Here is a 13,083-nt window from a genome sequence, read left to right as displayed (position 1 = left end):
AATCTTTGGGTGTATATGTAAAGAAAAAGGTTTTAAGAAGCAGGTATGTTCCTCCAGCCTAGCATGCTGCATTGTAATGTGTTTTAAGAACATTTCTCTACTGATCATGCTTGATTTTAAGGTAGTTTTAACATGTTTCTTTCAAAGGAGACTTTGCCTTTGGGTGGTGTCTGTTGTAAGGTGTGTGCAGCACAAGAAGTGTAGCATGGGAAACCTCTTGTCTTCAGTAGAGCCAGCAGTTTCTAGTGCTTGCAAAGGTTAGAGCCTGTGGCATGTACTCATGCTGAGGATGTTTGTGTTCTGAGGAATCTGGTGAGTGTTCTGATCCTGTGAAGTGATATCTGCTCCTGCGGGAATGTTATGGGATTGGCCACAGGGCTTTGTGAATCGTCACAAAACGAGCTGCTCATTCTTGACATCTGCTTATGCTGAAGTGGCTGCCAAGCTGCGTTGGTAGCTGGCAAGGTAATAGACATTGATAGACCCTAGCAACAGGTACTCCTGAGAACTCTTATTCCCGGAATACTTACCCTGTGTCCAGTGCTATTAATGTGGTAGCATTTAGAGTTTATTTATAGGATTTGTTTGTGTCTTATCACCATCTCTCCAAACTGGAATGCACGAATGGGCTCTGCTCTGCGGGAGCATAGACATGTATCATACACCCTGCTCTCGTGACACATTTTGACATATAACAGCCTGTCCAAATCTCAGGGGTAGTTGATGTAGATCCATGTGTGACATCTCAAGTATGTGCTGATATCTACACTCTTGTATGTTTGCTCTCTATCCTGTGTTGGAATGACACTCCAGAGCAATGGACACATATGAGAGTGTCAGGCACAATCATTTATTTCCTTTTAGTAATACACCAAGAAAACTTTGATATTCCTCCAGGAATCCACCAGATAAACCTAACTTGTTTATATTGCACAAGTACAACCCCTGTGAGCTCTGCAAATGAACAACTTTGTGTTCTCATGGCAGAAACTGAAGCCAGAGAAGCCTGCGACTGGCTGAGAGCTGCCGGGTTCCCCCAGTATGCACAGCTGTTTGAAGGTAGGTATGAACCCAAAGATGTGTTGAGCAGCTGGCACTGAGCTCAAGTGGAATTGTTTGCATAAATAATAGCTCAGAACCTGACACTTTTGATAGAAGGACTGCCAAATGCTATGGTGTCTTCATGCACACCTACAGGAAAGCAGCTAGCTGGTGTGTGGTCTCTCACAGTGACAGGTTAGCACGGAGTCAGTAGGATTCTGGAGAAGAACAAACCTTTCCTGGTTATTGTTAGGCTATAACTGCATCAAATTTCTGCTATTGTGATTGTCAGAAACTTCTAATTTTCTCAGGCTCTTTTCCTTGGAGTTCTGGGTGTTTTTACCATCGCCTTGATTGCAGCCAAACCTCATCTAAGACTCTCCAGCCTTTGGTCTTGAGCAAGTTTGTTTTACTGCTGTTTTGAAAGAGAATGTTGGCAAAATTGCCTTGCAGTCCCAAGTTTGTAAAGCAGACACTCGGAAGCAGCCAACCATTCAAACAATGCCATTTCAGCAAGTTTTCATGTTGTTAAAGCTACAAGGAGTGTTTATTACTTGTGGGGGAGATATGGGTTTGGTGAGAGCTTGTGTAATATTCAGGCAGCACTTGTGCTTATACCCTGAAACTGTTCTTTAAAATACATTTATTGTTATAAGCATTGAGTGTAACAAAAGCTAATCTATTTTAAGAGCAATTTTATCAGACAGCCACAGTTAGAGGACCAACTCTTCCTTCCATCCTTCCCTCCTCCCCCATGCACTGCAAAATTAAAACCTGGAAGTCAAGTAATAAAGCTGCATCCTATGAAACCTGGTGCATCATAGAAATCATTGTTGTCTGACTACAGCAGGTTTCATTTACAGAAGCTGTTAATCTTACAGTTTGGAAATGTACATTGTCCTGCTTCTGAAAAACAGCTCCTCTGTGTTATCCTGCTGCTTATGTAGTGTCCTGACCTGACCAGGTGAATTAAGCTTAAAAAGGAACCCAAGAAAATATTGATGGATGTCCCTGGCTCCCTCATCTGCAAGGCTAAATCTCTTCAGCTGGTGTATTGATTAGCTTCACGCACAGCATGATTTGTCAGGCTCACTACAGCTCAAAGGGCATGTGTTATGTGCTGCATTGTACCTTGCCATCAGCAAAAGCTCATGTAAAATGCTCCTAGTTTTATACTGTCCTGGAAGGCAGAAGGTGCAGAGAACCTTTGCCAAAGCAAAGAAATACTTCTGTATTTCTTGACTATAGTAAGTAGTCACTGCAAGCTCCTGGGACTGCAGCAAATGCTTGTCTAGCTGTAATTAAGAACAGCAAACAGATACCTGTGGTTACTCTGCCACTTGTAAGGAACTGATCCTCCCTTACTTGAATTACATTTGTCTGTATATATAGTTATAGAAATGGATTTATGTGTATTTCACCTGTGATAGATATGTCACACAGTCCAAAGTCTGTGCAATTACAACTCAGATTTCATCTTCACCTCCTTTGGTTACAGATATGCAGTTTCCTATTGATGTGAGAACTGTGAGGAAAGACCATGAATTTTTAGATGGAGATGCCATTGACTCACTATTCAGGTAAACAGTCATTATAAACCACCTTTAACACCTCCAGGCTCCATAGTTATTTGTCATTCATCTTTTCATGCCTTAGGTTTTGTCAGACTAACAAGGTCAGCAATGCTTAAGCACATATGTTAGTGCCACTGAAGTTGGCTGTTTTCAGAATTGAAAGGTAAAGGAAGCACATGTCTGCATGTCTGCTTCAGCCAAGGTCTTAGTAACATTATACAAAGCATTAAATAATTAAAGCTCATCATGTGGTTTTTAGTTAACTACTTAATTATGGTCCTCTTCTCCAATCTTAAGATGGCAGAACTGGAACTGTGAACAACATGGGGCTATTAGTTGGTCCTGGTTTGGCAAAATGTATGGACAACCTCCATCTGAATGTCAGTCTTTGACAGTAGGAATGGAGACGGGGGATAGAAGTTCACAGTATGTTTGGTGCAGGTTTGTTTTCAAGAAATCAAATTGTTTCAATTCAAAATGTCTCTCTATACCCCAGGCGGCTGAACACACTGAACAAGTGTGCATCACTGAAAGTGGAGATAAGCCGTCAGAGGAAACAGGTATGTTTATACCATCCAGTTCATTTTCTCATTCAAAATGTGGTTAACATTATGTCAGAAACCTGGTTCAGAAGGTGTATGAAAGATTTGAACTTTTCTTTCTGTTCTTGTCCATCCTACAAAGCATTTGCATTTTCTGCTGAAAGACATGGTGATGGAGATTGAAATGATGCAGTGGTCATCGGTAACTTTGTAAGGGAGGTTAGGTGTGGGGTTTGAAGCAGTCCTTAAAAACAATTTGACACATATTAGTGCCCAGTAGTTTCACCAAGGCCCCACCTCAGTGTGTCTCTTATTGCTTTCCTGAGCAGTTTCACATTGTATTTAAGGCCTGAAAGTGAAATTTCACTCTTACTGACTAAACAAAGGACAAGAAATGAAAATGGAGAATCCAAATAGTGTCAGCCAATGTCAAATGTTCAGCCAAAAGGTGTGAGAAAGGTTTTAGCTGTGCTGGCTTTGTCCTCTCCTGCAAGTACTACAGCCAAAACAGAGTTAGAGCCGTGTCTTGGCTGGTTAATGCCAGGACTGGAAAGCCTCTTAGATCCCACGGATTAACTGCAGGACCAGCAAGAAAATAATGTCTTCTTTGGGAAAAATGTCCAGCTTTTTGGAAAACTTCACTCTGCCATCAGGGAAGAATGGGATAGGAGAGGGTTCACAGAGCAGACACAGGTCATTCCCATCTCTCTAAAGTCACTTGGAATGGGGACAGCACATAGAGCACTTGGGGTAAGTGGTCAGTGAGGCTGAGGGTGCGTCAGCTATCAGTGCACCACTCCAGGAGGGCACACCAGCTATCAGTGCTGCTACAGTCCCACAGCCAAAGGCTTCTTTACTCAAGAACTGGATGAGTTTTGGTCACAGAAGCATGAAAGAGTGTTCAGTTTGTTTGGCTTTAGGAAAGGCAATGTCAACCCAATACAATTATCTTTCAAAACCTTTGGGTTTGGCACAAAACAGGATTTGTCATCCTCAGATCAATCCTGTCATCTTTTCCTGGGGTGAATTCATCAGATTGGTCAGCAGGCTTGAGAGTGATTTATCAGCATGTTTTTCAACTAACAGCACAGAGCTCAAGGCAGATCCTCAGTAACTGAATGGTGACATTTCCATATGCTGCTCTTGGGGTTTTGGACGCAGGCAGAAAATGTAAACCCCTTTTTTGCTATGTTTTTGGTAATTTAAAGTTTGCCCTTGAACTCTGCTTTTTTTCCTTTTCCTTTTAAGAGTGATGACTCTGATGATGATGAACCTTGCGCAATAAGTAACAGATGGGCTTATGAAAGGTGCAGTCAAAGATGGTCTCGTATTGAGAGCACAGAAGGTTTCCCAGGAGAGGAAGGCGCTGGTGCACCAGTCCCAGGCAGTTCAATACTGAAGAGCACCAGCAATGAGGATGCTACCATTCTGGATGCTGGCGACAAACATGATGTGTCCTCAGTCCACAGTGCTAGCAGTGGTGACAGTGACACTGTTAGCTGCCCCAAACCTTCTGAAGATGTGGAACCCAGCACAGGTTCTTTGAGATGCTCCTCAGTGAAGGTGGCTTCACTGGACTCTAATTTTAGTTGCTCCCTTCCCCCCAGTGAGTTTTTAAGTACCACCAGCGAGGGGAAGCTTTTGGATAAGTCACCCCATAAAAAAAGGAAGAGCCTTCTAAAGAAAATGGAGAAGTTGCATTTAAGGAGCTGCAACTTAAGGAGTGGTCAGTCAAAGGCCAAACCCATAATAAGTGAACCTGTTCTTCTGGAAGGACTTAATGAAGAGAAGATGAAGATGCTGAACTGTGTAAATATTTCTGACCTCTCTGGCTTCCAAGTAAAGAATATTACTTTTTCTCCCCACAGTTTCAATAGCAGCAATCAGTCTGAAAACAGCAGCACTGTGAGTGCTCCAAGTGCTGTTATAAACCCACAAAGCGACTGTGAAGGAAGGGGGGTATATGCAGAGGACTTGGATTCCAGCAAACTCTTTCTGTGGAATGATCTATCTCAGCAAAACCTCAGAAATGACATGAAGCTGCAAATGAATCAGATGTTTCAAATACCACAAGGCCATAAACCTGGGACCTTCCCCATAGCACTTACAAGTAGCTCTCTGGCTCCAGTAGACAACTCTTCCGTCAACTGGAGAACTGGGAGTCTTCATGGGTGCAGAAGGAGACAGAGCAGAAGCAGTTCCAAGGACTCCAAAGTCCCCAGGAGTCACCTTTCATGTGCCGATAACAGGCTGAGCATATATGACAACATGCCTAACACAGACCTTGGTAATGCGGAAGCAGCACGAGCTGGTGATGATGATGTGTTTTCAGAACTGAACAGTGTTATAGAAGATGTCAATGGTCTCAAACAATTGGTTGCTCAGTGGACAGAGAAGTTCTCAGATGATGGAGATTCAGACTTTGCCAGTGACTCGACCTCTTTGTTGCCATCCTCACCTAAAGGAACCTGCCGTGAAACACACAGCTCAGAAGATAAGAGAGCAGAGCTCCCAGCCACTGTGGGAGAGAGCTGCTGCGAACCGGACAAAGAGGGCAGCTCTGCAGGCCTGGCATACGTGGCAGAGGCTAGAAGGACCAGCAGGTCAGCCCTCCTTGGGTTTCCCTACCAGACTGCCCCTTTGATTCACTCCACTCAAAATGGGATTGTGTTTCCAGAACAAAGTATTCCCAAGGAAGTCTGTTCTGGGTACCAGGGTCTGCACTGCTGGTACCAGGGACCACCTGCACTGCAGGTACCAGGTCTGTAGGCACCCTGGTGTCTACATCTGCTCTGAGCTCTGCTGAAAGGAGGGTGCTCATGATCTGTGTGAGCACTTTTACCTATTTCAGTTCAGACTTTGTAGCTGTCTTGCTGCATTTCTTGTTGAAGCACTTGGTACCTCCCAGATGAGGAGAACTTGGTTAAATCCGCTCACTATAAGGTCTTTGGGAACTGCAGGTCATTTAGAGTTAGGTGCTTCACAGATGCAGGCAGAAAACTAACAGGGACAGTGGGATAGTCCTAAGGTTAAACATCATTTATCCTGCAGGCACGGAAAGCCACAGTGGTCTGTGGAAGAGCATGTGAACCTGGGAATCCTTTCACTGCAGACTGAGGACCAGTCAGCAGCCCAGCTAGCCCGGACCCAAAAACTGGCTTTGCTGAAACTCACTGCTCTGATGGACAGATACTCCCCTTCCAGTAAGCAAGGCTGGAACTGGTAAGTTGTCCAATACCTGTGTGGGAGAGGATTTGATGCAAGCAAGTGGATTTCCATGTCTGCTTAGGTTACATGTGTTCAACGGGAGGAGTTTAATCCTGTTAACTCACTGGCAGTTCCAGGGTTGCTTCAATGGCTCCAGGGTTTCCTCTGCTATGGACTGCACTTGTGCTTCTCTCTGGTGGTCATACTGTTACTGACTTTAAAGCACTTTACAGTTTCTCTCTAAACCTTGAGCTGTATTTGCAGAGATCCCTCACAGAGATTGCAGGACCTGAGGTGAGAGTGGCCTGGGCTGAGTATCTATTTCCTCAGCATCAAGCCCTTGTTTGAACTAAAACAATGACAAAGTCATTCGGAGGACTTAGAAATAACAGCATCTTGTGATAGGGATGTGGTACTTGAATATAGAAAGAAGTGAAGAAGCCTGCAGTGTCCAAGAGGGGTGGAACGTATTTCACGTGAGGTTGCTTTATTAAAGCTGATTTCAATTTTGAAGTCAGTTATTCCTGTAATTGCCCTCAATGCTTTTCTCTTCTGATGCCATGTGTACAGGTAAGTACAGAGCAGAAGCTGAGGCTGAAATCCTTTCCCATGCACACAACTGGAGCAGCAGGTAGAGCTGTGCTGGGACGTTGTTGAGTTGCTTGCTCTGGTTGTTATTTTCAGGACTATACCAAGGTTCATCAAAAAGATAAAAGCCTCTGACTACAAGGACAAGAATGTGTTTGGGGTTCCTTTACTCCTGAACGTCCAGAGAACGAGCCACCCACTGCCTAATGGCATACTCCAAGCACTGGACTACCTAAGGAGCCACTTCCTTGACCAGGTATGAACCTGAGGCAGCCCAGAGCAGCTCTGTTCCATCAACAGATCCTGCTCCAGAGGCCATTCTCTTTTGTGAGGGACTTTCTTGCCTCCCAAGGCTCTGAACAGGCAGAAAGGTGTAGGCCTGAGCAGGCAGCCTGTGAGGAAATGCCAGTGCTGTTTCCTGCTGGGAATGCCTTCTGTCCTGTACTGTTTCGTGTGCATGGGAATGGAAGTGTGTGATGCAGATGCTGTTCCCATAGCAGAGCTGCAGGAATGGGAGTCTCTTCGCTCCAGCATCGGCATCATGTACATTTTCTGTTGGATGAACACACACTGGTGCATCAGAAACCCGCAGGTCTCATGTGACAGTAGCCTGATCAGCCATACTAATAGGTGCCAATAGTGATGATTTTAAGAGAAGTCAAGAAGAGCAATTTTGATTTAAACAAACAGGCAGCAGACATGACAACTGGTGTGTCCTTTACAGCTGGTTCTGTGGGCATCAGTCATGGTTTGCCATGTGCTGCTTCTAATGGGACAAAACTATTTGGTGATAGATCCCACTACCACAGGGTCTTAGGTATCAAAAGGAAAGTGAAGGATCAGTTGTCTGTCAGAGGTTTGGTTCCTGATGCCTCCTCTCCCCATCTGAAACAGTTCCTTTCACCTGCAGGTTGGCCTGTTCCGAAAATCCGGTGTTAAATCCAGGATTCTGTCTTTAAGAGAAATGAATGAAACCAGCCCCAACAACGTGTGCTATGAGGGGCAGTCAGCATTTGATGTGGCAGATATGGTGAAGCAGTACTTCCGAGACCTCCCTGAGCCCATCTTCACTAGCAGACTCTGTGAATCCTTCCTCCACATCTACCAATGTAGGTAACAAAAGCTGGGGGTTTCCAATGCTTTTAATACCTTAATATTCAGCTGTACAAGGCAGAGCAGGATTAGTGCCATTTCCCCTGTGGCATTGGAGAGAAGTCAGGCAGGATGTTTCTGAGGGGAGCTCATTGTGGCTCTGGGCTGAAGAGCTGCACATCAGCATCCTGTGTGCCAGCTGTTTTCTGTGCTTTGAAGGATGAGTGTGATACCCTATGTCACAGCAGCCTCCTAAACTGTGCTTTAAATGGTTGTTTCCTCATGCAAAATCAAGAAAGAATCTAGTCCCCTTATTCATGGTATGAAGTGTCTCCTTCTGCAAGGAGTCATGTTATATTGACAACATCCCTTTATTAAGATTGCTGTAAAACAGCACTTTTCCCTGGCCATGCCAGCACCCTTCTGCTCGTGCTCCCACTGTTACTGTCCTTGAGCTTCAGCCTGTCAAAGAAGGAGAAATGAAGCTGAAATCTGGCTTTGAGCATAAACAGGCTCAGCCTCCAGTACATTGTCCTCCAGGAATTCACTTCCCAGCAGCAGCTGGGTTGGGGAAGGGAATTGCTCTGGGGGCTCATGATGATGTTGTTACAACAAGTTTTGAGGAAAGCTTTTGAAAGCCCAAGTGTGAGCTTTCTGTGATCAATGTGAGTAAATCTGTTGCTGCTGTCCTGGCTATGATGTGGGTCCAGGCAGGCTGGGTTTGGGTTTAAAAACCTGTCAGGTTTTTAAAGTTTTGTCTAAAAATGTCGTTTTTTGAAACAAGTTTTCTTCTTGCATTCACAAATCCTTTTTGCAAAGGAGTTCTCAATTCCTCTGTCCAATGGATGTGGAACTGTTTAATTCCATTTATTATAACCTGGCCACTGTCCACCTCCTGTCTCTTGCTCTGGGCTCGAAACAGCAAATGTCTGACTTCTGCTCACCCATCTTCTGCCACATCTGGCTTTTGGAGATAAAAACTGTGCTGCTTTCACCAAGAAGTGTATTCTGTGTGTTCTATGCACATGCTTCTACTTGAAGGGAAAGAGAAGTCATCTTGTTCCCTTTGTAGTGGTGTAAGTTGGAGAAACCCTCATGATAGGGGGATGCATGACAGGATAAAACACTCCTGACCTTCTGCAGGAGCTGTTTGGGCACACAGTCCCACTGGGGTTCAGTGTGAATTGAAATCTGTTGGCAAACATAGTTCTGTGAATTGAGTTATCCGAGAGCATCTGTTCTTTTCATGCCTGAAGCTGAAAGAAAAGACAGTGGAGCAGCTATCCCCTCCAAAGTAACCTTCCACAGTCATCCTTTATAGGGAGACAGGCCCTTATTTTGATAGTAACCAGAGCCAGTTCAGGATAAATCCATTATCGTGGTGTTCAAGATAGATAAACTACATCACTGGGTGTGAATGTGCATCTTGATAGGCAGCAGAAGAAAACTATTTGTGTGATGTGACAGTGATAATGGCCTTTGCCTTGTCTGTGGTGCACTGGAGTGACAGTGAAATGGATGGACCTACCATTCCCATGCCCTGCTTGGGGCTGTGTTGATGGATGCGTCCTCTGCAAGTCACATGTGAAGTTCATCATTCTTCTCTGTCTTCAGATGTGCCAAAGGATCAGCAGTTCCAGGCTGTCCAGGCTGCAATCATCCTTCTGCCAAAGGAAAACCGAGAAGCTTTGAGGATCCTCCTGTTCTTCCTGCGAGATGTGGTGGCTTTTGTGGAGGAAAACCAGATGACCCCAACCAACATTGCTGTCTGCCTTGCACCGTCTTTGTTTCACCTCAACACCCTGAGAAGGGACAGTTCCTCCTCCTCCACTAGGTATTAGCATCTTCATGCTGCTTTCCATAGTGTTCTTAGCTGGAACAATACTGGCCTAAGGTCACTGTCTTCCGTGGAGAGGGAAATAGTGCATGTCTTGGGTTTGTTTCAGCTATGCTCAGGTGCAGCAGGAGCTGACCACAGTGCATGGGGTGATCCAGCAGCTGCTTGTCCCATGTAGGGCAGAGTGGTAAAGTCACAGTGCCACACTCCTGCCTAGCCTGTGTGCAGTCCAGCCTGCCTCCCTTCCCACTGCTGTGCTCTCTGTGGCTGCCCCAGGTCCAGCTGCCCAGGAATGCACCAGTCTCCAGCTTAAAGAGGGGAGACTGAGCTGAGCTCTTAGGCAGAAGCTGTTCCCTGGGAGGGTGCTGAGGCGCTGGCACAGGGTGCCCAGAGAAGCTGTAGCTGCCCCATCCCTGGCAGTGCTCAAGGCCAGGTTGGACACAGGGGCTTGGAGCAGCTGCTCCAATGGAAGCTGTCCCTATGAGTGGCAGAGGGAACTGGATGAGCTTTAAGGTCCCTTCCAACTCAAACCAGTCTGTGATTCTGTTTCCCACTGTCTGCACTGGGCTGGTGCTGGCTGTTGGGAATGTACTGCTATGCTGGCAGCCTAAACCCAGGTGGAGCCTTAAGGCCCTGCAGGTACCTGGCAGGCTGCAGCAGCTGCTGGCACCGGCTCTGCTGGGTTATCACCATTCCTGCCAAACCCAGCCACCAGATGCTGTCAGTTTATCTTAATAAGTAAAAGCCTCTGGGTTGCATCAGACCCAGTTTGTACGTGCAGGGAGGAAGGTGCCCTTGGGCCAAAGCAGACAGACAATCTCTGGGAGCATTCATGCCTTATCTGGCCTCCTGAGGCAGGGCTGTCTGCTCCGTGCTGCTGTGTACGGACAGACATGGTAGAGGATGGTGGATGGAACCTGTGCACCATTGTGAGTGGCACAGAAGATGTGAAGCTGCCCAAGCACCCCCAGAGCCCAGGGCTGAGCCAGTGCATGGCCTGAAGCCCGTCCTGCCAGGCTGGTGCTGTTTGAGCCCTGGGAGTCACACTTTGAGGCTGTACCTCCTTGGCTTACATGACCATAGCTATGAAATACTGGGACCAAAACATAGAGTTTTCTCTTTGTTGTCACTGTTCAGAAGCCAGGATGCTTTGAAGCTTCAGCTTCTTTGTAACTGGGCATTAATGCTGCAGTGCAGGGCTCTGACTTCAAAGGGCAGGAGCTGACAGGTCTGACTCTGAGGAGCAGAGCTGAGGACTCTTATCTTAAACCCAATTTCCAAGCTATTTGGCAAGATGCATGTAGATGAAAGCATCAGAAGGCAGGATTAATGATGCCATGTAGTGATTATGAATTACAAGAGGAGGCTGTTTTTGAAACATGGTTGGTGCGGTTTGAGCTAAAAGATTCAGAAGGTTCTGTGTGGGCTTCACAGGGTTATCAAAGGAGTTTGGTCCTACACACATCAATGGGGTCACTGCTGCCTGTGGCCACTTGTGATGATGTGCTTGGGGAATAACAAACCTTGAGTTGGGCACAGTGGTCAGTGCTGCCCCAGGCCCTCCTGGTGTGCTGGAGCAGCACTGGCTGTGGACCTTGCTGTGGCAACAGAGCACGCACCCCTGCATGGCAGAGCAGGTCCATCAGTGCAGGGCTGTCACCCGGTGCTGGTGCCCCCCCTCAGGCAGAGGGCACCTGCAGTGTGGGGCACAGTGTGGGGCACAGCTCCTGCTCTTACCGTGCCTCTGACAGATGCAGCCAGAGGAAATGCAGCCTGGGGAAGCCGGACCAGAGGGAGCTGAGTGAGAACCTGGCAGCGACGCAGGGCTTGGCACACATGATCATGGAGTGCAACAGACTCTTCCAGGTACCCTCTGTGCAGTGAGGCAGGAGCCCTGCTCTGAGCAGCGCTGTGGGGCAGAGCCCTGCTGGGGTCCCAGCTGCTCCCAGCAGAGGGAACCTGTGTCAGGATGGGGTTTATCAACCGGTCACAACTGTTCCAGTCTGGGAGCATTCCTGTGGTGTGGGGCCAGGGAGGGCACCTGTGGGGCACTCATGGGGTGTGCACCAGATGGGCACCTGTGGGGCACTCATGGGGCAGTGGTGGGTGCCAGGAGGGACGCCTCAGCCAGGGCTGCCCTGAGCGGCCCCTGTGGGGTGGGTTGGAGGGGAGGTTTTGCTGCCGTGCCCGAGTGTGGTCACCGGTAACGTGTGGGTCTTGACCCACAGACTGACTCCCCGGTGTGACCTCGGCCTGTCCTGCTCCCCATGGGCTCACCGGTGATCAGACTGCCTGACCCTGGCTGCTGTCCTGCACCCCCCTCACCGGCTCCACCTCGGACCTCACCGCCATGATGTGTGTGATGATCCAGGCCCTGCGCTGGCCCTGCTGCCTCTGCCGGCTCAGGTCCTGCCCTGGGCAGCCATGTTCTCCACTGACTCCCTTCCCTCAGGGTGCCCCCAGCCCTCGGTGCACCCCACAGTCAGCTCGGACCTTCCACTACCCTCCAGCACCGCGGCTCGGCACGGGTCCCATGGGCTGACACTGCCCTGCCCCAGAGCCCCCAGCACTGACCCCTCAACCCGTCCTTGGCCTCTGTGTGACACTGACCCCCCCCCAGCCCAGCCTGCGGCTGCATCCTGCCCAGAACAGCCCCACTGAGCCACCCCTGGACCTGCAGATCCTGCACCTCCTGCTACCACCAGGCTGCTCCCCACAAGTGCTGCTGGAGAGCTATGGGGCTGCCCTCTCTGACGGGTGTCCCCCTGCCCTGGGTTCGGTGCTGACACTCGGGGGTGCTGCTCCCTTCTGCTGGTGACCATGAGGAGCACCCCGGGCCCTGGAGCTGTACCTGCCTGATCCTGCGGCCATCACTGGACGATCCCGATGCCAGTACCACAGGGACAGCCGGATGGTCCCCATGCCGGTACCACAGGGACAGCCGGATGGTCCCCATGCCGGTACCACAGGGACAGCCGGACGGTCCCGATGCCGCTCCAGGCCCACATGCTCAGGTACTCAGGATGGGGTCCGGTGGGGCTGGGAGCAGGGGTGCCGGGTGGTGGGGCAGGGGCTGGGGCACACACCCATAGCTCAAGCTGTGGGTGCTGGGGTGGTGGTGGCTGCGTTGGGCAGCCATGAGGACGTGGTGTGTGTACAGCATGTGCACTGAGTGTGCTGGGGCTGCCAGAGCTGAGCACCA

The 13,083-nt window shown here is 48.4% G+C and overlaps 1 protein-coding gene across 1 annotated transcript; it reads left to right on the top strand.

Annotated features, from left to right (window-relative positions):
* Positions 1-980: 980 nt before the first annotated feature.
* On the top strand, positions 981-12,264 carry LOC101873094 (rho GTPase-activating protein 7-like). Its single transcript, XM_034066720.1, has 10 exons — positions 981-1,059; positions 2,540-2,621; positions 3,112-3,175; positions 4,406-5,760; positions 6,209-6,379; positions 7,049-7,208; positions 7,863-8,061; positions 9,659-9,878; positions 11,633-11,747; positions 12,110-12,264. Exons 1-10 carry the CDS (start codon positions 981-983, stop codon positions 12,125-12,127), a joined length of 2,463 nt encoding a protein of 820 aa, XP_033922611.1. The 3' UTR covers positions 12,128-12,264.
* Positions 12,265-13,083: the final 819 nt, after the last annotated feature.

This window comes from Melopsittacus undulatus, chromosome 10 (assembly GCF_012275295.1).
Source record: "Melopsittacus undulatus isolate bMelUnd1 chromosome 10, bMelUnd1.mat.Z, whole genome shotgun sequence".
Classification (NCBI taxonomy): domain Eukaryota; kingdom Metazoa; phylum Chordata; class Aves; order Psittaciformes; family Psittaculidae; genus Melopsittacus; species Melopsittacus undulatus.
The sequence above is the reverse complement of the archived record's forward strand: the minus strand, read 5'-3'. Positions and strand labels throughout refer to the sequence as shown.